Genomic DNA, 23,374 nt, shown 5'->3' with positions numbered 1-23,374 from the left:
ATCACACCACACTAAGTCAGATATGCCAGGGAAAGTAGAGCGTACCGGTTGGAGAGAGGAGCTGTGGTCTGAAATTAACTGCATGGTATCGGGGTCTGCCGATTGCAACCGAGGTAGGTCCGTTAAGTCAATTAAGGTTGTGACAGCACCAACACGCGAGAGAAAATCAGCGACCACATTGTCCGCTCCTCGGATGTAGCGAATGTCATTTGTAAATTGCAAGATGTAATCGATGTGACGAAAGCGTCGTGGGGGCGGATCAGCCGCAGGATTTTTTATGGCAGGAACCAACGGCTTGTGATCAGTGAGCACATAGAAATCTCGTCCCTCAACATCAGTTCTGAAGTGTCTTATGGCCTCGTAAACTGCAAGTAGTTCTCTGTCGAATGCTGAGTATTTCTTCTGCGCGTTGTTTAGCTTTTTTGAGAAAAACTGTGGGGGGGTCATAACATCGTTGTATGTCTGACTCAGTACTGCGCCGATAGCATTGTCACTAGCATCAGTAGTGATAAACATTGTGGCGTCCACCCGTGGGTGAGCAATAGTGACAGCGGAGGCCAACAGCTGTTTGAGTTCATTAAATGCCTTGTCCATGTCTGGTGTCCATGGTACCTGGCGGGTGCCAGAAGTTTGTGGGCCAGTGAGAGCATCTGTGAGAGGAGCCTGCACCGCAGAAGCGGCTGGCAAATGTTTCCGGTAATAATTAACTGTTCCAATGAACCTGCGTAATTCCCTGTAGGTCTGAGGGCGTAGCATCTCGAGAACAGGCTTGATCTTGTCCTGTGGTGGTGTCAGACCATCCGATGACACAACATAACTTAGGAATGTGACGGATGACTGGTGCAATTGAGTCTTTTTATTGTTCAGTTCAATACCAGCGGCTGCTAAAATATCTGTCACGACTTGAACACCCTCCTCACTCTGTTCTAAAGTAGAAGCAAAAACCAATACGTCATCCATATATACGAAACAAAAGTCTAGATGGGATAAAGTTTGATTGATGAAACGCTGCCACGTTTGGGGTGCATTTTTCAACCCAAACGGCATAAATTTGTATTGGAACAGCCCAAAGGGAGTGGTTATGGCAGTCTTTTCAATGTCCTCCGGAGCCATAGGAATCTGATGAAATGCGTGCTTACAGTCCAAAACAGAGAAGTACTTTGCACCTGCGAGCACATGATTGAAGTCTGCGATGTGTGGGACTGGATATTTATCAATGATGGTGCGGGCATTTAAACGCCTATAGTCTCTGACCATACGCCAAGTACCGTCTTTCTTTTGGTCAAACAGGATAGGACTAGCCCAGCAACCGGAAGAAGGTTCAATTATTCCCTTTTGTAACAGATCGTTCAATTGTTCTTTTGCAATTTTCATAAATTCCGGCTTGAGGCGGCGTGGACATTGCGATGGGTGGCCCATCGGTTAGACGTAACCGATGAACTGTGCCGTTAGTGACTACTGCAATATGTGGCGCGGCACGATAGTCAGATGTCCGTGAAGCGGAGCAGGCAGTGGCGGACGGGCCAAGCTGTGGCGCTGAGGGCACACAGGTACAGGTGTGCCACCCGCTTGTAGGCTGCGTAAAGGCCGCACACGTGTTAACATGGGCGAGGTTGGTACACTGGTTCTTGGTAGCGGGCCGTGCCGCTACGAGCGCTGTAGGCACGAGTGGGCGTGGCCGGACAGCAGATGGCCGTAGTTCATTGCCACAAGCTTGGCAAGTTAATTTTCCATTCGGAACGCAAGGAGCATGAGCACTCGGACATACCCTATCATTACAAAAGGGGGTGCTGACACAGTTTACAGAGTTCACAACATTGTCATTAGCGTGCGTGGGCACAGGAACACCAGACTGGCACGGACTGACCTTGTCTGTAGCCGACGAGTCATCTGCTTGTAGTGCCGCGAGGCGTTGTTGTGTGGAGGCCAACTCGTGGTGTATGTCACGGAGATGCAGCAGCATTTCCATACGTTCCATCTGCAACTTAGAAGACTTGGCGCACTCCACTAGCCACTTGTTTGTCCAAGATTGCAGCTCCAAGGATAGGTTTACACACTTCTTAGCACAGCACACATGTTTGGTGTTAGCCGAATTGTCACTCGGCGAAGCGAAAGGAATATGTTTGTTAAGGGAGGGGTAAAACACAGTATTTTGCACAAAATCTAGTGACAACTGATAGTGCTTGAGGAAATCAATTCCGAGAATAGGTTCTTCAATTGTTGACACTAGAAACGTCCACTCCAGCTTGCACTCGGGCGAAAGTTTCAATGTATACAAAGTGGAACCCGAACACTGTAGGGTAGACAAGTTCACTGCACGAAGTACTGTTTTGTGTGGTTGCACTTTATTGGTTGCTAGGTGAACCGGCAGCAAAGAGACGTCTGCACCAGTGTCTACCAGAAAACATACACCTGATCGTAAATCACGAACATAGACTCGACCACACTTACTGTTATTGTCCGAAACGGAGTGCAACGTGGGATGGTGCCCATTGTTTACATCGCAGGAGTTGGCACCGTAGCCTACCTGCGGTTGGAGTTTGGGTAAGAACACGGTGACTGGCATTTGCAAGCTTGCTCCCCGAATCTCGCGTGGAAGAAACAGTAAGGTTGGGCGGGCCTGTGCCCTTGTGGGTAGTTGCTAGGTGACTGAGTATGTGCCCCAGAGTCTTCGACAGAGGCCGATGCACTGTCGTTGCGAGGAGTTGAAGGTGCAGGCAGGGCGGCTAGTTTAAAAAACTTGTTATCAGCAGCACCAGACAAGGGCGTGGCGTCGGAAAGCGTCGTAGTGCGGTCACGTCCAGAATGCAGTGCACGGAGCTCACGTTGCCTGCCGGAGTATGCTCTGTCAGCGGCGCGTAAACGTTCATTTACTGGCCTATCTTCATACGCAGAGATTGCAGTCTGGACAGGCAAAGGCAGCTTTTCAGTCCAGATTTCTGCGAGTGTGTCATCAGGCATAACTTGCTCATCGACGAGAAGACGGATGCACCGCCACAGCTGGGACGGAGACCTGTCGCCGAGACGCTCTTCGTAGATGAGCTGTTGCACATTTTCTCTCCTGGTTTTGGAGACGCGCTCCAGTATCGTTTGTTTCTCCACAGCATACTTCCCTGCTAGGGGGGGTGCTTTGACCAGATCATAAATTAAATCGACGCGGTCGTGAAGATGGTTCATGAGGCAGGCGAAGCGTGCGTCGTCGTCCAAAGCACAGACATTGAATGTTTGCTCAACCAGGTTAAACCAGAACTCCGGGTGAGCGGGTTTGAAGTCTGGTAATTTCGGCAGATTCGGCACTGCAGTCACTGCGGAAGTGCGCCTATTACTTCGGACGGAAGTAGAGCATGCAGAAGATTGCGAGTCCGGATTATTGGCGTCCCGTAATGCGGGAATCGCGAAATTCACTTGACGCCGGGGGGGTGGCTGAGAAGCGACGGATGCTCGAACGGTGTGAGGATCGTAGTCAAAATGTGCATTCTAATTGACGTGGTAGCTCGGAGAGAAGCCACAAGTGCTTAAGTACGCCGGTGAATGTCCGTTATGCACACAGTATTCACTCGACCGTCAGTGGTGGGGCTGGTTGTAGATGTCGGAGTAATTACTATCCAGCACAGAATTGTTGACCTGATTAGAAGCAACACAAGGATCCCACACACGTCCACTAGGATGCACACTCGGTGTGATATTTGCTGTTTGGCGAGCATTGAACACCTGTTGACTAGCCGGCGCGGAAGGATAGACACGTGGCGGGAACTGATTCGAGTTTGAATTTACTTCTGGATTTTCCAAAGTAGCAAAACCTTGCTTGACGCCATGAACTGTATTGAATTGTGTGTTTGACACAGGAGTAGAAATGTTCCGACCAACACTCTGTGGAGAACACGTGGGAAGGTCCAGGCTAACAAAGCCAGAGTCCACGACCGTTGGCGGTTGGAAGAAACTGGCGGCACTCAATGAATTCCACTGCATGTTCTGGCTGAAGGATTCCGAAGTTTCTTGCGGCATGTCCACTACGACAGCAGGAGTGCTGGAGAGATGTTTCTGGAATCCGGGCGGCGGTGAATGCTGAATGGCCATTGTCTGGAGCTGAACAAAGGCCCTCGCGATCGCGGAGAAACCAGACGCGGTAGGCGTGTAAATAACCTTCAGGCGGTAACTCTGATGCGTATTACACAAAAACGGGGTCACCAGTGAGGGAATATAGTATAGTTGTAGGTAAACAACTAGAATTCTCTCATATACAGATTTATTCACACTTAGCCTCTACACAGATACAAGTCCGTTAGCGTCCAACATGCTCTCCAAAGCCCTCTCCTCAAAGATAGCACACTTACGCACAGAACAAATATCGATTTTTATGGTGCTCTACGCCACAACATGATTTTCAGAAGAGGTGGTAAACTCTCACCGAAACGAGAGATGAATCCAGCAACCAAATGAAAACTTCGTGTGCAATGAACGCTGAAAGATCTCGTGCAAAAAAAAAACTGCAAAAAAGAGCAGTGTCAATAATAAAACTAAGACTAGAGTAACGTAACTTAGATTTTTATTTGTATTTGTATTTGTTTTTTGTATGCATTTTCATTAACAATAATACTCTTCAGTTTCAGCATTTCATTGACAGAGTACAGAAACTTTATTTACATTCCTTAAAGTGTTTATTAATGGTTCTGTCTACAGTTGCGGTATTTATTAGGTGACTGGATTTGAATCTTATTGGTTTACTTTCAAGCCTGGCCTGCTGAGGCTGCACTGACAGTGCCTGATCTTATTAATGAACATTGAGTGGCAACACATGCTCTACAGATGTTTGCAGGATGACTGCCACAATTCACAAGTTTGAGTTTGACTTGTTAACAGATGTATATGGATTGTGGCGTTCTTCCTGCAAACATTTGTAGGGCATGTGTTACTACTCAGTGTTTGTTATTAAGATCAGGCACTGGCAGTGCAGCTTCAGTAGGCCGGGCTTGAAGATGAATCTGTAAGTGTCGAAACTAGGCACCTAATAAGTACTGCAACTGTTGACAGACTCATTAATAAATTCTTCAAGGAACAATAATACTGTCCAAAGTTTCATTCTGATTAAAAGATTCTATGCATTTAATGCCAACATTTTCTCTGGAAATAAAGCAAAGAAGAATTGGAACCAATAATTTTCGTGTGTGTAAATAAGTGGTTTAATCACTTGTCATCTTTGGAAATTTTTTACCTGATGGAAGTCGATATCCATCATAATTGGAACTGGATATCCATCGTAATTGGCAATAGAGTCTATTTAATTTTAATATAGAAACTAATTGTAGTTTCCTCTCTTTTTGTTAATTGCAGCTTTTATTTACATATTTTTATTATTTGTGTGACAATTAGATAAACAAAGCCTGTCTTCAGTTCTTAGTTTTCAGTAAAGGATGCTGTAAGTCATTTTCCGTAATAATCTTATCACAACATATGAGGAAGCAGAGGGAAATTATGGCAGTGAACATCATTGTACTACAGAATGAATTTTCAGCCTGCAGCGGAATGTGTGCTGACAAGAAATTTCCTGGCATATTGAAACTGGCTGTGAGATCACGATTTGAATCTGGGACCTTTGCCTTTTGTGTGCAAGTACCATACCAGCTGAGCTAACCAGACACTTGCCTGTGAAAGGCAAAGTTCTAGGATTTGAGTCCCAGTCCAGCACAGTCTTAATGTGCCAGGAAGTTTCAGCTTTCTATTATTTGAAAAAGGATACCAAAACAAGTTAAATAAGATATTTGAAATTAAAATGTATAGTTTTATAGATTGCAGTTTAGATAATGTAAGCCATGTGTCAGAATTTATAATTTCAAATTGGTGTTTTGCAGATTGTTTCACTGACTGAGCTGATGGCAGGTGTGAAGGCTCCTCCAAAGACAGTCCAGCTTTTTCAGCTGACCTGTTGGCCAATGGGCCATAAAGTTCCAACATCAACCAACTCATTAGTTGAACTCATGAATATGGTGGAGCGATGGAGGCAGAGGACAGACTATGGGCCTGTTGTTGTTGTTTCTCAGTAAGATTCTTAAAACTATTTCCATATCTCTCTCTCTCTCTCTCTCTCTCTCTCTCTCTCTCTCTGTCTCTCTCTCTCTCTCTGTGTGTGTGTGTGTGTGTGTGTGTGTGTGTGTGTGTGTGTGTGTGTGTGTGAGAGAGAGAGAGAGAGAGAGAGAGAGAGATTTCTCTTGTTTTTTTTTTATGCTTGCATTTACCTGTGCATATACTAAATAAAAGACGTGTGCATGTACTTATACATTATTAAATAGCTCACTGCATTTTCCATAGTAACAAATCCAATTCCTCTCTAAAAACTTTTCATGGTGTGCTGAATTGTGATCTATGGGATAGAAGGAAGTGACGTGATCTGTAACAGCTTAAAAGTTTCCTGATATAAATGATTATCAGAAAATTATTGTGGGACTGGAAGTTGATGTAATTATGCATTTTATAGATGCGTAAATGACAATAGAATATTTTGGATTGTGAGGCTCATTTGCAAGAAGAATCAAAAAACTTCATAGTTGACACATTTGAAAGTAGTCACTTAACTTTGCTGTATGCAACAAGCAGATTCATCTGTGGTAACAAGGGTAGGAAGGGTAGATGGGGGGAGGGGTGGGGCGTAATGACAAACAAAAAAATGTGAATATATAAATGAAAATGAAGGTATGCCACTTCTAACTGACCACTAAGGGATTTACTATATTTTCCAAAAAGGCTGTTTTACCTTAACCAAGTTTTAGCTGGTTTCTGGTATCACCAAGACATTATTTAATATTACAATAAACAGTATATTGCCCCATTATTTATCATTCAACTCATGAATAGGATCTATATCACAATGCTTTTAACACACTCATAATGTGTGAAAGAGAGAGTAGAAGTTCTAAGTTTTGTTTAAGGCGTTAGTCCAAGTTATTAAATTACTTCTCTGTGCACTGAGGTAACTGTACACAATAGTGTGACTCAGCTATCATACTGTGACAGAGTAAATTTCGTAATTTTACTGAAGACCTGTGAAATGAGCCTTTCAGGCATACATTTAGCTCTTAAATACAGAGTACATAAGAGTCAAAAGTAGGATGTTAGGTGGTCACCTTATATTCGTATTAGTTGCCATATATTAATTTCAACATTTCTCAACAATTCTAACAATAGTTTATTTAATAACAACAGTTTTATGAAAACACACCTTGAGAAGTGAAAGAAGGTATGGGCCAAGCTAATGACTTTTATGGAACCCTGCCTCCAATGAAATCTTCACTGATATCAGTCTGTTTGAGTGGCACGTAACACTGTACATCATAAACAATTTAAAACAGTTTCCTTGTGACTTGAGTTACAGTGATAAAACCTTGTGTAAAATTAGCTGGATTTTTTGCCTGTAATTTCTGAGGGTTGTGGAGGTATAGATGCTGGTCATGCAAATCATTCCTAATGGAGGTCTGATCCTGATTGAGTGCATGTAGTGGTAGATGTTCTCATGAACAAGTTTTCCTAAGTGACTTAACACTCCATCTGTCAACAATTTTGTAATTTTTCTGTATAAAATAGTGGACAAGTTTTATTCAATAATAGGAATAGCTGTAAGAATTATGTAAAAGAAATGCATCATGAAACGCAAAATCTGAAGTTAGAAGTGATTGTTAATTAAAATTTAAACAATGGAAAATTCAGGATAGAGTGTAACACTATTATGAAAAGGATAGTTGCTACTCACCGTATCACCATATAGCGGAGATGCTGAGTCGCAGATAGGCACGACAAAAAGACTGTCACAAAATAAACTTCCAGTCAACAAGGCCTTTGTCAAAAAGAGAAAACAAACACACACACACACACACACACACACACACACACACACACACAAACAAACAACAACTCTCACACGTGACCACAGTCTCTTGCAGCGGTTGTGTTTGTGTGTGGTGGGGGGGCAGTTATTTTTGACGAAGGCCTTGTTGGCTGAAAGCTCATTTTATGACTGTCTTTTTGTCATGCCTATCTGTGACTCAGCATCTCCATTATCTCATAAGTAGCAACTATCTTTTTCATAATATTGTTAATTAACTTTTATCACACATAGTGCAGGAAACATGGGAATTGCGTTCTACATTATAAACACAGGAGAAAAGTACTGATAACATTTTTGGGTGTTTGTAACACCATATACTGTTGAATGACGATTGTTTTGGACTCCTTTGATGCAGCATCAAAGACATGCCCATCAACTGTGGTGCTCTGGGCAACAACACTGGACACAGGCGTATCACCACATTGTCTTTCCAGACTAATCCCAGTTTTGTCTAAAGCTTCACAGTGGACATATCTATGTTTGAACACTCTGAGAATGATCATTAACAGATTGTGTTCATCTTTGTCATCTTGCAACAAGTTTACATACACAAGGTCGTGAGCAACAGAAAAAGATTACACAGAAAAATAGTGACTTCCGACATGTGAACTCTGTGCGCCCCTTAGCTGGAGGGTTAAGGTTACGGCACAGTACATCAGAGTAAATCCTATCAATAGTGACTGAACCTGTCTCCCACTATCACTTATCCCCCCAGGGGGTCCACAACTCTTTTGTGGATACGTGCGTAGCGAGCAAGGGACCCCGAGCTAATGTGGCCCTCCTTCCTTTTCCACATCCTTCCTCATCCCCCGTCTTCGCCCCCACCTCCGCCTCTTTCCTTGCCTTTTCTCCCCCTCTGGGAGTATGTTTTGTGCCTACGTCCGGAGACGGACGCTCAAAAATGTAACACATTCTTCACTTTCTCTGCTTGCAGGTCTTTGTCCTCTTTTCCTTACCTCTTCTCTTTACCCTTTTCTCCGCTGTGGCGTTTGAGACCTTTCTCCTTTCCTTTCCCTTTCTTTGTTTTTCCCTTTCTCTTTTTTCCTCCCTGTGCGTGTCTGAAGGCCGACCCACGCATCTCCATGCGTAGCCGGTGACAGGGTAACGCGTAATTCCCCACCCCGGGTAGACAGGTAGGACACGTACGTACCTCCTGGTAACAGCCAGGCCCAGGGTGGGGTGATTACCTGAGCTGTTACGTTCCGAAAGTGCCGATTGGTCCCTCCGTCCATTCCTCGGGAGGTGTGACCTGAGGTGTGAACAATCACCTAAGGTGGGAGTGCCCTCAGAGAGGGCCCCCACAAGGGATGAGCGTGCCATCAGAGACGCCAGTAATCATGGGGGATACGTCCACAATGGTTTCCTCATCTTCTACTATGTCTGCTCACAAGCGTAATTTCAATGAGTCTCAGCCACAGACAGTTCTTCCATCATTGCCACAGTTCCTTGTTGTTTCTCGGTCTGATGAAGGTCACGACTTCTCCAAGGTCAACCCTTTCATTATTCAGAAAGGTGTTGACGCAATTGCAGGTCCTGTAAAGTCTTGTTCCAGAATACGAAATGGCACCTTGTTGTTAGAAATAGTCATTGCCCTCCAGGCACAAAAATTGCTGCGTACTTCACTGCTACACACCTTCCCTGTCCGGGTGGAAGCACACCGCACTTTAAATTATTCACGTGGGGTCGTCTGTACACGCTCCTTGGAGGGATTGTCCGATGAGGAAATTCAACACTACCTGTCTGACCAGTAGAGTCAAGAAAAGGGCTGACATGAACAGCGTTCCAACCCGTACTGTCTTCTTGACATTTAACAGAGTTCAACTCCTATCGAACATAAAAGCGTGCTATGAGATAATTTTCGTTTGCCCTTACATCCCAAACCCTACGCGTTGCTATCAGTGTCAGCGGTTCAATCATACCGGCCAGTCCGGTTCCAATCCGGCCAAATGTGTTACGTGTGGCAAGGGTGCCCATGATGGTGCTTGTCCACCTCCATCCCCTCGTTGCATCAACTGTATGGGTGACAACGCTGCTTCCTCTCGAGATTGCCCCATTTTTAAAGACGAAAAGCTCATTCAGGAAATCAGAGTGAAGGAAAAGGTGTCAACCTTTGCTGCTCAAAAATTATTCGCCAGTCGAAAGCCCACTGTGCTTCAGACAGGTAAATACAGCACTGTCCTTGCCTCTCCTTGGCCAACAAAGGAGGCAGCCACGCAGACTTGTGATCTCACCTTTAGTGCCACAGTCGTCAGATCGGCCAGCTAAAAGATCACCCGTTCAACCTCCCAACTCTCGCCTGCTCACTCTATGGCTCACCCTTAATCAGGTTCTGCTAAATCTCAAGCCCAAAAGTCAGACACCTGGACTTCCAAAAAAGAGCCTACTCGTCAAGATTTTTTACGTACCTCAACTTCACAACCATCGGTTCCTCCTTCATCTAAACATCCTGTTTCCAAGAAGGCTAATAAGAAACCCAGTTCCTCTCCTTCGCCCCGGCATGTCTCATCTACAGCACCACCTGGCGGTAGCCGCCCTCGGCCGTCTTCTGTGTCGCCGAGGCGCACTGCTGGCGGCCGATCACCCGCTGTTCGCTGGTGGCAGGAGCTGCTCCTGAACAACCTATGGATCAGGATCTTCTGCCTTCGTCTGAGTGCCGTTCCACGCTGTCGGTCGCATGCTCTGAGCAGTCGTTTAGTTGACGGCAACCTTAGTCACATTCTTCCATTTTCTGTCCACCCTATGTCCGTTATCCATTGGAATATCCGCGGCATTCGAGCCAATCGGGATGAATTGACGATCCTCTTACGATCCTACCCACCGGTCATATTCTGTCTTCAGGAAACAAAGCTGCGTCCCCACAACCGCTTTGTTTTCCCCCATTTTCAGTCAATCTGATTTGATCTCCCCTCTGTTGAAGGCACTCCAGCACATGGAGGACTCATGATTCTTCTCCATGATACTCTCCATTATCACCCAATCCCCGTAAACACTTCCTTCCAAGCTGTTGCTGTCCACCTTTCCTTTTCTGGATACATATTCTCTCTTTGTACTGTATACATTCCACACCAATGGCACGAGCTGATCTCCTTCATCTTCTTGGTCAGCTTCCGCCCCCCCCTATTTGCTGGTTGGGGACTTCAATGACCACCACCACCCTCTTTGGGGATCTCCATATCCTTGTCCGCATGGCTCACTATTGATAGACATCTTCCACCAAGCGGATCTTGTTTGCCTCAACACTGGGGACCCTATATTTTTGTCTGCCTCCACGACAAATTTCTCTCATTTGGACCTTTCGGTCGGTACTGTTCTGCTATCTCGGCACTTCGAATGGTTTGCCCTTGCTGATACACACTCAAGTGACCACTTTCGATGTGTCCTTCGATTGCAGCCACAACTGCCATATATGCGCCCGCAACACTGGAAGTTTTCCCAAGCCGATTGGACACTTTTTTCGTCTCTAGAGACATTCGATGACGGTTACTTTCCTAGTGTCGACGATGAGGTCACTCATATTACAGACGTTACTCTTACAGCTGCTGAACGTTGAATACCTCGCACCTCCGAATTGCACTGGCGCCCCCCAGTTCCTTGGTGGAACGAGGCATGCCGTGATGCAATACATGAGCGGCGACGTGTTCTTCGCGTTTTCAGACACCATCCTACTTTGGCCAACTGTATCCGCTATAAGCAGTTCCGTGCACGATGCCGTCGCGTCATCCGCGATAGCAAGAAGGCAAGCTGGGACTTCTTCACTAGCTCATTTAACACCTTCACTCCCTCCTCGGAAGTTTGGAGTCGGATTCGACTGTTATTTGGCACGCCTAGTTTCTCCCCTGTCTCTGGGCTCACTGTCGCGCATGATACATTAGTGGACCCTGTCGCAATTTCTAACTCATTGGGTCAACACTTTGCTGAGATTTCGAGCTCTTCAAATTACCCGCCAGCATTTCTCCCGAAGAAACGTGCAACGGAAGTGCAACCTCTTGCTTTCTCCTCTCAAAATCGCGAAAGCTATAATACTGTTTTCTCCATGCGGGAACTCCAACATGCACTCTATCTTCTTCTCGCTCCTCCGCCCCAGGACCGGATGTTATCCACATCCAAATGTTGCTGCATTTATCATACCATAGTCTGCGTTACCTCTTTCGCCTTTATAATCAAATTTCAACCGACAGTACTTTTCCCAGATGATGGTGGGAAGCTATCGTCGTTCCTGTTCCAAAACCTGGAAAGGACAAACATCTCCCCTCTAGCTATCGCCCCATTTCTCTCACGAGTAGTGTATGTAAGGTTTTGGAGCGTATGGTGAATTGCTGTTTAGCTTGGTGGCAAGAGTCCCGCAATCTTTTAACACCTGCCCAATGCGGTTTCCGAAAGCATCGTTCTGCAGTTGACCATCTTATTGCACTCTCCACTTATATCATGAACAATTTTCTCCAGAAACGCCAAACAGTAGCAATATTTTTTGATCTGGAGAGAGCATACAATACCTGTTGGAGGATAGGCATCCTCCGCACACTGTTTTCTTGGGGCTTTCGAGATCGGCTACCCCTTTTTCTTCGCAAATTTATGGCATAGTGCACATTCAGAGTGCAGGTGAACGCTACTCTCTCCCACACTTTCTCCCAAGAAAACAAGGTACCCCAGGGCTCCATGGTAAGTGTTGTACGGTTTGCCATTGCCATAAATCCAATTATGGATTGTCTCCTTCCTGATGTTTCGGGCTCCCTCTTTGTGGACGGTTTTGCGATCTACTACAGCTCTCAACGGACCAGCCCTCTTGAACGACGTCTTCAAGGATGTCTCGATCGCCTCCGCTCTTGGAGCATCGAAACAGGCTTCCGCTTTTCTCCCAGTAAGACCGTTTGTGTTAATTTTTGGCGTCGTATGGAGTTTCTTCCACCTTCCTTACATCTAGGACCTGTCAACCTTCCGTTTTCGGACGTCGCTAAATTCTTGGAAAACTGTGCTGGTCCTGCCACGTTTCCTATCTTTCGGCTCGCTGTCTGCGATCCCTCAACACCCTCCGTGTCTTGAATGGTACCTCCTGGGGAGCGGACTGAGTGGTCCTTCTCCACCTCTATCGTGCCTTAGTGTGCTCGAAATTGGACTATGGAAGCATAGTTTACTCCTCTGCTCGGCCGTCTATTCTTCGTCGTCTCGACTCTATCCACCACCGTGGATTACATTTAGTGTCTGGAGCTTCTTACACCAGCCCTGTGGAAAGCATTTATGCTGAGACTGCTGAACCTCCACTGTCCAGTCGGCGAGATGTCCTTCTGAGTCGTTATGCTAGCCATCTGTCTTCCATGCCTGCTAATCTGGCCCATGACATTTTTTTCGATGCCTCCTTGGATTTAGGGTATGCAGGCCGCCCTTCCTCCCTCCTACCACTGGGAGTCCACTTCCGTCAACTGCTCCATTCTCTTTCCTTCCGCTTTCCTAAAACTTTCTTGACAACTGGGGTACAGACTGCCTTGGCTCCATCCCCGGACCTGCCTGCTCTGTGACCTTTGTCACACTTGTTTATCGTCGGGCATTTGCTGCTTTTGCTGCTCTATGTGCACAAATGAAGGAAGCTACATTTATTTACACTGATGGCTGAAAAACATTGTTTGGTGTAGGGAATGCCTATATTGTTGGCGACACCCCAAATCGATTTCGGCTTCCCGACCAGTGTTCGGTTTATACTGCGGAGCTCTACGCTGTTCTACAGGCTGTCCAATACATCCATTGCCATCAGCGGATGCAGTCTGTTATATGTTCAGATACTCTCAGCTCTCTCCTCAGTCTCCAAGCTCTCTACCCTGTCCACCCTCTGGTCCACTGGATTCAGGACTGCCTCCACTTGCTCCACTTGGGGGGTCGTCTCTGTGGCGTTCCTCTGGATCCCAGGACACGTTGGTATCTATGGAAATGAGGCAGCCGATATAGCGGCCAAGGCTGCAGTCCCTCTTCTTCAGCCAGCTATTTGCATGATTCCCTTTGCCGATCTGCAGAGTGTTTTATGTCGTCGTGTTGCTCTTTTATGGGATGCACATTGATCGACACTTCCCAATAAAAAATTGCGGGACTTGAAAGCTCTTCCCTGTGCTTGGACCTCTTCCTCCTGAACGTGTCGTCGGGAGGAGGTAATTTTCACTAGACCCCGGATGGGGCACTGTCTTTTTAGCAATCGACATCTTTTAAGTGGTGATCCTCCCCCACTCTGTCCCCACTGCTCTCAGCTGTGGACGGTAAGACACCTTTTACTTGAGTGCCCCTATTTTATTCTGTTACGCGCCCGGCTACAGCTGTCGCCTGATGTATCTTCTTTTTTAGCAGATGACACGCACTCAGCCGATCGTGTTCTCAAGTTTATTATTAAGCCATTGAGATGGTGTCAGTCATTTGAAGCTCTTTTTTGGGACAACCTGACCCCTTCTGTAGTGGTTTTTTAAGCTTTCCTTCTGTTTTTAGTTTCTCCAATTTTTTGAGTTTCGTTCCCATTGCCGCTGGTTTCCAGTTTCATTTTTTTTACCTTTTCCTAAGTCACAGACCGGACACTAATGACCATAGCAGTTTTGCGTCCAAAAACCATAACAAAAAAAAAACTATCACTTATTTACATTTGAAGGACTAAGAAATATTGTGAAAATGTTGCTAATGACTAAGTTCCCATTATATTTGGTGTAACTGGATAGATAAAAAAATCTGCTCACCAAGCATCTACAGAGTAACACACATATAAAAAAAAGGTTCTACTTACCCAAGCTTTCAGGGCCAGTGGCTCCTTCTTCCAGCAGAAGGGTTGAAGGAGAAGGGAGAGGTCTGGAGGGAAAGGAACTGGACAGGTTTAAGAAAAGTGGTAGAGTTTGGAAAAGACACCCAAAACCTGGATCAGGGGAAACTTACTGGATGGGGTGAGAAGGAAAGATTGATTGTTGGGGACTGCACAGGACAAGATTTGAAAACCCGAGAGCTTAAAGGTGGAAGACAGGGTAATATGCAAGCCAGATATTACTGTTAAAACATCACGCAAGAGTTAATAATAGTGAAAGCTAAGTTGATTATACGTAACAGAAGTGTGAGGGGGACAGCAAAAAATAGACATATCAGAAAATGAAAGACTTAGAAAGCTAAAACAGAGTGAAGAAACGAATAGTTACTGTGAAGGAATGCTGAGACCAAAGAAATTAATGTGAATTAAGGTTAGGCAGGTGGCAAGAACCAAGGATATATAGTAGCACCAGTTCCCACCTCCAGAGTTCTGAGAATCTGGTGTCTGGGGGAAGAATCCAGATCACGTATATGGTGAAACAGGCACCAAGGTCACGACTGTCATGTCCTAGAGCATGCTCTGCGACAGGGTGTTGTGTGTTGCCGGTACACACTATCTGCCTATGCCCCATCCTGACAACTTGGTGACTGTCATGCCGATGCAGCACAGTGTTTACATAACAGCAGGTATGTGATGTGTCATTTCACAGGTGGCTCTCCCTTTGATAGTATATGTTTTGCTAGTTACAGGGCTGGTATAAGTGGTGGCAGGAGAGTGCACCAGGCAAGTCTTGCAGCAGTGGGGATGGTCACAGGGATAGGAGCCATAAGATAGGGAGATGGGTGCAGAAGGAGTACAGGGTCTGATAATGATACTGGAGATTGGGAGGACGATGAAAAGCTGTTCTAGGTGTGGTGGGAAAAATCTCAGACAGAATAGATCTCATTTCAGGGCATGGTTGTAGGAAGTCTTCCTTATCATCCCATCCAGTAAGTGTCCCCTGACGGGGGGGCCAGTGTGGCCGAGTGGTTCTAGGCGCTTCAGTTTGGAACCGCGAGACTGCTATGGTTGCAGGTTCGAATCTTGCCTCGGACATGAATGTGTGTGATGTCCTTAGGTTAGTTAGGTTTAAGTAGTTCTAAGTTCTAAAGGACTGATAACCTCAGATGTTGAGTCCCATAGTGCTCAGAGCCATTTGAACCCATTTTGTCCCCTGACCTGGGGTTCTGAGTGACTTTTCTATACTCTACTCCATTTTCTAAATCTCTCCAGCTCCTTTCCCTTCAGTCCTCTTACTTTCCCTTCAACGCTTCAGCCAGAAGAAGGAGCCACTGGCTCAGGAAGATGGCACAAATAAAAATGTTTTTTATATGTGTTTTCTTCTGCCACCACTTGGTGAGTAGATTTTTTATCTATCCACTTACACTAAATGGTCACAAACTGATTATTTTCATTTATATTTAGTGTTGTAGCACAATAATACACAATACAGTACACATAAAATAAAATATACATAAAATACTCACGTATAGCAAATTTCTGTGTGGCACATAGAAACACGCAACAGAAAATGCTATGTATACTAACTTTGAAGTTTGTGCTCTTTCTGTCATTGAAGTACACACATTTTTATGCAAACAACCACAAACACCTCCAAACTCATATGCCGGTGACCTGCCTTGGTCACAACAAGTGTAAATATGAAAGTTGATTCTTGGAGGTAGTGAGAGGATTAGGGGTGTGTGAGAATATGGCAGAGGAAATTTGTGCATGGACTAGGTTTGTGTGGTAGTGTTTGACAGTGAATGCTCTTGTAAGACTTTAAGCATACTGGGCAAAGGAGTTCTTGTCACTGCATATATGTTGTCCATTGATGGCCAGGCTACATGGAAACGATTTGTTTGGTGTGGAAGTGACGACAACTGTCAAAATACAGTTAGTGTTGGTAGTTAATGGGTTTAATATTGTCAGAGGTGTAGGTGGAGCCAACAGAGAGGAGAAAGTCAACATACAGGAATGTGACACATTGGTTTGAGGAGGACCAGGTGACTTGGATGGGAGAGAAGGTGTTGAAGTTGTGGAGCAATGAGGACAGGGTATCCTGGACCAGGGTTCAGAACATGAAGATATCATCAGTGAATCTGAACCAGACAAGAGGTTTGGGATTGTGGGAGTCTAGGAAGGTTTCCTCTAGATGGCCCATAAACAGGTTGGCATGGGAGGGTGCCATGTGGGTGCCCATGGTCGTCTCGAGAAAACCTTCCTATTTTTCTGGAAAACCAAACACCTTATCTGGTTCATTCTCATTGATGATACTTCAATGGCATGGACTCTAGACCAAGACACTCTATCCTCATTGTTTTAGAGCCTCAACAGCGTCTTTCCCACCCACATCACCAGGTCCTCCTCAACCCAATGTGCCACCTTCCTGAACGTTGATATCATCCTCTTTGTTGGCTCCATCCATATCTCTGTCCATATTAAACCCACTAACTGCCAACACTACCTGTATTTTGACAATTGTCACCACTTCCGTACCAAAAAAATCTCTTGCATGTAGCCTGGCCATCAATGGACAGCATATATGCAGTAATGAGAACTCCGCTGCCCAATATACTGAACGTCTCATAAGGGCATTCACATACAAGCACTACCACACACAGACCTTGTCTACAAACATATTTCTCATGCCATATCCTCATGCACCCACTAATCCTCTCACTATCCCCAAGAATGAGCTACAAAGGAGTGTCTGCCTCATCACCCAGTATCACTCTGGACTGGAACAACTGGGCCATATCCTTAGCCTGGCTCTCAATTACATGTAATCATCCCCTGAAATGAGGAACATGCTACCTAAGATCCTTCCCACCCCTCCTAAAGTATTATTTCAATACCAACCCAACCTGTGCAACATCCAAGTCCATCCCTGTGCCACCCACACTCCCAACCCCTTCTTGTCCTTGTGGAAGACTCGGATCTAAGCCCTGCCCTGTCCACCCATCTGGCACTTCCTACTCCAGTCCTGTCACAGGCTTACCCCATCCTATCAAAGGTAGGGCCACCTGTGAAAGTAACCATCTCACATACTAATTGTGCTGCAATCACTGCGCAGCTTTTTATATCAGTATGACAACCAGCTAATTGTCCACAAGAATGAATAGCTACCACCAAACTCTGGCAGCCAAGAACAAAGTTGGCCACCCAGTGGCACAACATGTGGCTGAGCACAACATGCTTGATTTCAATCACTGCTTCACATCCTGGACCATTTCTACCACCACCAGCTTTCTGAACTACACAGGTTCCTTGCAATGCATCCTTCACTTCCTTATCTCTCTTGTTCTTAGTCTCCGCTAACATAAATTTCTCACACACTCCACTCAACAGTTCCCTTTTCCCCTGCCCTGCTACCTCCTCCCAGTTCATTCTTCACATCACTTTCACTGTACGCCACTCCCCAGTGGCTCCATTGCATGTGGATTACTTGCCACACCAGTACACCTTCCACCCATCCCTCCTTCTTTCCTAGCTGGTTTACTGGCTCCTTCCCTCTGAACTGCTAGGTATCCATCTCTAAGCCATCTTTTTGCCTCCCGCCTCTCTCTCCCTCTATCCATCCCACCTGACACAACACCCACCTTAGTCCACCCACCGAACTGGAGTTGATTATTTTCGTAGATTAAAACTCGTATTTTCCTTTTTATTTTCTTCTCAAAAATAACTTGTACACAATTAAAACAAAACTGTGACTCCAACTTCCAAAACAAAAGCCTCCAAACCAAAAGAGAAATACCTTGTTTTAATAACTAAAAAACTGATACATTTTGGCATGCTTTGTGTGACCTTATATAGCGTCACTATGTGTTCAAAAGCATTCCAGAAGATTATAACTTTTAATTGCAGTGCTTTATAATTTATACTTCTCTTCTTAAATATTCATATATTTTTTAGAAATAGCAATTTTAATGCTACAAAGAGAACTCTTTCGGAAAACAAATAAATTCTAGTTTTTTAAGTGAAAATTCTGAATTAAATTTCTGTTTAATAGTTTGTTTAATGTTAAAAAAAGATTATTTTCTTGTAATATACAAACAGAAATCTACTATCTCTACAACAAAAATGTAACTTGAAACATTTTTAATCCAAAATTTGATCTTCCCTACATCTTTGAGCGTTTTATTAAACACTTGAATTTGACTGAAAATATTGTGAGATGTGTAACAAAACTGGCTCAAAAATACGTATGAAATGTGGTATCAAACACTTTGTGAGTAAGAGTTTAGACTATCCCAGGTGCATTACAACATACTCTCAGATTTTTTGAAAATCCTTACATACACAAAAGCCACAATTGGAGAAAACAGGGAGTCTGAAGATTAAAATGCAGACTCAACCTATGCCATCGAAAAGCATTTACTCTTACATAAAAAGTGGTGATTTTGCATTATGAGTGGTTGAGCCAACATTTTAACTTTTGAATTTAACACAACCGTAATCTTGTATGCATCATAGATAAAGTGAAAAAGGGCATTCTAGTTGTTGGCAGCATGAATGTTAGGTGTGTACTTCAGAAGCAGCTTCGTGGAGAGAAAAATCCAATGTGAATCCTGTGTGTATTAGAGAGGCAATTGTCAACCAGGCGGAGGAGATCATATTGAGAGCAAATGCAAGAATGATTTGCAGTCCGCAGCTGAAAACACCAACAACAAGTGTCATCTGGAATATGAGACTAATCTCAGCTACTTCCAGAGACTGCTGAAATTGGTGAAGACAGCTAATTTCACTTAAAGGTTCTCAGCACAGCTGTAGATTTGTAGCATTTTTCCAAGTACTGGTGTTTGTCCCATGGTGTAAAGGCCAGTGTAGCATCTACACCCCGAGGCCTTGTGGACTCTGTGAGAAGCCTGATTATAGAGTCTGAGGCCTATATTAGAGGGTGGAGACTTGTTGAAGAAACTTGAATAAATCACACAAGCACTATACACCAAAAGTGGCCACTTTTTTGTAGGTTAAATGAAATACCACGACCCCAAGGTGATCTAAGGAACCAGTTCTTTAAAGCAGATACAATACTTGGAAAGTTATGGGTAGAACAAAAATAATGAAAAGAGTGTAGTTGTCCTGTCTACAAAGGAAAATTAGAGTAAAAGATTGTAGATTTACAAATTTCTTTACATTGGTAGAAGGGAGTTTTAGGAACAACATACTAAAAATCATGAGGTGGGCTGTGAGCCTTTAAAGGGGAGGAAGAGGGGGGGGAGGTTGTTTAAAAATTGGCATTTTTATGTTTTTCTTGAATAACTGGAAAACTGTCGATTCTAGGGAAAATGCTCACAAGTAGAAAATTAAACTAGATTAAATTTCCTACAAAAAAAAAATGCCCCATTCATTGTTCCCAAGGACCAATAGTTTGTGTTGCAGGGAATGGAAAAATCACAAATTCTTAAAAATAGTATTTTAATCGTGTAAAATTAATGTTTAATTTTAAATGAAGTAGGTTAAGAACAATATTAAATGTGTGTACCACTCGTAAGTGCAGCAGAGTTGTATTAAACCTTTCAGGCCTGAATTTTTATGGAGGGCTGAATATTTTTTTTAGTGCTCTAATGTTCCTATATGGTGTTTAATGATTTTACAAACATGATCATACACATATAAATGCCCCATTTTCAAAATATACTTTTTACAGAATTATGTGCATTGAGTCTGAATCAACACTGAAATCATTGTAGACAAAAAACTTTATTTGCAACATGTAGCTCATCTCAGTTCACATATAATCCCTAGTTTTTATTTACGTAACACTACAATGATGCTTCATACACTAAGCAGCCATTTGCAGTACATCTGTTCACATTCCAGGCTGATGTGCAGGGCTGGCATCCAGTGTAGGAAGCACAAACTTTATGGGATGTGACCTTTCTGTCGCTTCAGGTCTAACAGGCTGTTGAGTACCATAATTCCACACAGAATCTGCCAGGACTGGGGTGTAAGAGGATGGGAGTGGGGGAAGGACAATGGTCACCCGAGGGGAGGCAGGTCATTGGTTTGTGGTCACGCACTTCCCTCCTTCGTATGCCTGCAAACTGATGAGCAAGCAAATGATTCCATATTCTGTCTACCCAACTACATCACAAGTAGCAGGTACAGGGTGTTTAACAAAGTTATACCAATGCTTCCACACGTCATCTTGTGAAATATTAGTGACGCAGCCTGGGAGTGTTAATTTTCCACAAAATGTGTTAACACTGCATGTAATATAGATCTGAGTTAGGAATAATACTAATGCAAGAAACACATATTGACAGAACCTATGTAAATGTGTTCTGCACTGTTAGAGAGGAAATTAATCATTAGTTGTCCTTTACAATAGCTATAGCGTTTTTTGGGAAAGGCAACTTTATTGACCATGAGTGCTGCTCACTTTTCAATTTACAGAGAGCCTATACCTCCCAAGCATTTCCTGTTCAGTTCTCTTACATGAGCAGATAAAATAACGTTACTGAGCACATGTTAATATGGTGGAGTTAATTTCAGTTTATTAAGTCAGTGATTATTTGGAGTTGTTAGCTGTTATATAAGAATGCTCAACAGCTGCAGCTGCCTAGTGTTTACCAAATCAAAGAACCTGCTGCAAATGTAACATACCATCAATATGTATTAGACAATGGCATTTTCATTATCCCCACAATCAGTGGCTGGAATACTTTTCACAGCTTGAGGGGTACCAAATTCATACACCTAGCCAGAATTCTCTCAACATGTGAAGAGGCCAGATGCTTAAATTGGCTTCTTCAGCACCAGAAGTAGGTTGTGTAAGTGTTACAGGACTTCAGATATTTCAACATAAGTCAAACAATGCATTGCACCAGGTTAGTGTTCTAGACTTGAATGTGATCGGACATATTCACACCCATCTTGCAAGATATGCTGTGAATGTGTGCTAAGTGGCTCCACTCAGTGCAGCCCACTCTTCAAGTGCCAGTAATCCCAGAATGGAAGAGATTTATGCAGTGCACCAGTAACACAATGTTGAGAGAAGGTCATTCACGAATTCACCTACCTATGACTACAATGTGGTTATAGGCATTACAATAAACTGTCAAAAATAGTCGGCAGCAACATGCCACATTTATTAATCCAGTCCCTTTCCCAGCACTCATAGGTCACTGACAACATCACACTTACAAATTAAACACTTCTCAGCCATTGTTTACAGGAAAATATTCTACTTAAAGCTCGCTTAACAACTCCAAATGAGTGCTCAGTTAATAAACTTAAAATAACGCCATTATATAAAAATGAGCTTATTGAAGGTTTGTCTGTTCACTTACAAAAAATAGACAGGAAATGTTGGGGAGGTACAGTCTCTCTGCAAACTGAAAAGCAAGCTCCACTTACAGTGAGAGGAGTCACCTTTCCTAGAAGAATGCTTCAATTGCCATATAGGATAACTAAAAATCAATTTCCCCTCTAGCAGTGTCAAACAGTGTGCAGAAATTTATGTGGAATTTGTCTATATGTGTTAGTATTATTAGTAACTCATGCCTACATTCATATTAATGCACTTAGTGGAATATAAACACCCCCAGGCAGATCTGTGTACTGTGTCATCAGCAAGGCAAGCAGCAGGGGAGTCGATATAGGTTTGTGAAACCCTCTGTAGTTGCTTCATGTGGCATAGTGGGATAGGCAGAATGGAGACTCATCTGCTTGCTCTTTAATTTGTGGACCTAATAAGCAGGGAACTGTTGCCCTGGCGCTCTCTCTCTGATCCTCACCCCAGTCTGCCAACATAATGCAATTTATACTTTAACATGGCTCCACTGAATGTAGATGTGGTACACACATTTAATAGTCATTCTTACCCCCTTTCATTTAAAATCAAACATTAATTTTATCCATTAAAGCACTATGACCAATAATTTGCAATTTTCCATTCTATGCAACAATCCTAGAGAAAAGAATAAATAGGACCTTCTTTATAGGAAACTAGCTGTGAGTGTCTGTCACTTCCTGGGTATTTATTTATTCCTATCGTCTATTAGCCCAACTCCTCCTCACCCCCCTCTCTCTGTCTATCTTGTCCACCCCCTCTCTCTGTCCACCTCTTCCACCCTCCACTCCCTACCCACCTCCTCCACCCTCCACTCTCTGCCAATTTCCTCCTGTCTGCTCCCCCCCCCCCCCCCCCAATCTCTGCCCATGTCCTTCTGCTCTCTCCTGCAGAAAGCCAGCATTATGGTTTCATTATTGTGACATGAAGCCATACTTCCCACCACTGATGAGTTGTTTTCAGTGTTTGCTATTCGGGCAAATGTGTTCCCACTGTATGGAGGCACCTTTGTGTGTTGACTGTGGACCCCAACTCCTTGAGGGTAGCCCTGTCTTCCACTATCCGTGTGTTATAATTATCATAACTATCAATTTCATGCTCACCAGATTACCTGGCCTAGAAGAAGGAAAAGAATAGACAGGAGTTTAAGTCCCTTGATCAATTCTCCTACACTGAGGCTCATCAGAAATATGACCATCTTCACCCTGTGTTGATGACATCTAACATTGCCTCTGTTATGTCCTTTCCCCAACCTCCCTCTTCCAAACCATAGTCCTATCCCCCCTCTCCTCTCCCCCTCCCCTATGGTTTCCATGCCCTCCCCTCTGCATGTTGCTCCCCCTCTCTGGCTGGAAAAGTGTCCCCCTCTTCAGTGTTCACCAGTGGTGGACTACCT

General features: G+C 44.1%; 1 protein-coding gene across 1 annotated transcript in view; it reads left to right on the top strand.

Annotated features, from left to right (window-relative positions):
- Nucleotides 1-23,374, top strand: part of LOC124798363 (receptor-type tyrosine-protein phosphatase kappa) — a 689,856-nt gene that overhangs the window by 586,238 nt on the left and 80,244 nt on the right. The window contains exon 13 of the mRNA XM_047261733.1: nt 5,850-6,037. Coding sequence (XP_047117689.1) covers nt 5,850-6,037 — 188 coding nt within the window. The remainder of the gene's footprint in view (nt 1-5,849; nt 6,038-23,374) is intronic.

Source organism: Schistocerca piceifrons, chromosome 5 (assembly GCF_021461385.2).
Source record: "Schistocerca piceifrons isolate TAMUIC-IGC-003096 chromosome 5, iqSchPice1.1, whole genome shotgun sequence".
Classification (NCBI taxonomy): domain Eukaryota; kingdom Metazoa; phylum Arthropoda; class Insecta; order Orthoptera; family Acrididae; genus Schistocerca; species Schistocerca piceifrons.
This window is presented reverse-complemented; position numbering and strand designations above follow the sequence as displayed.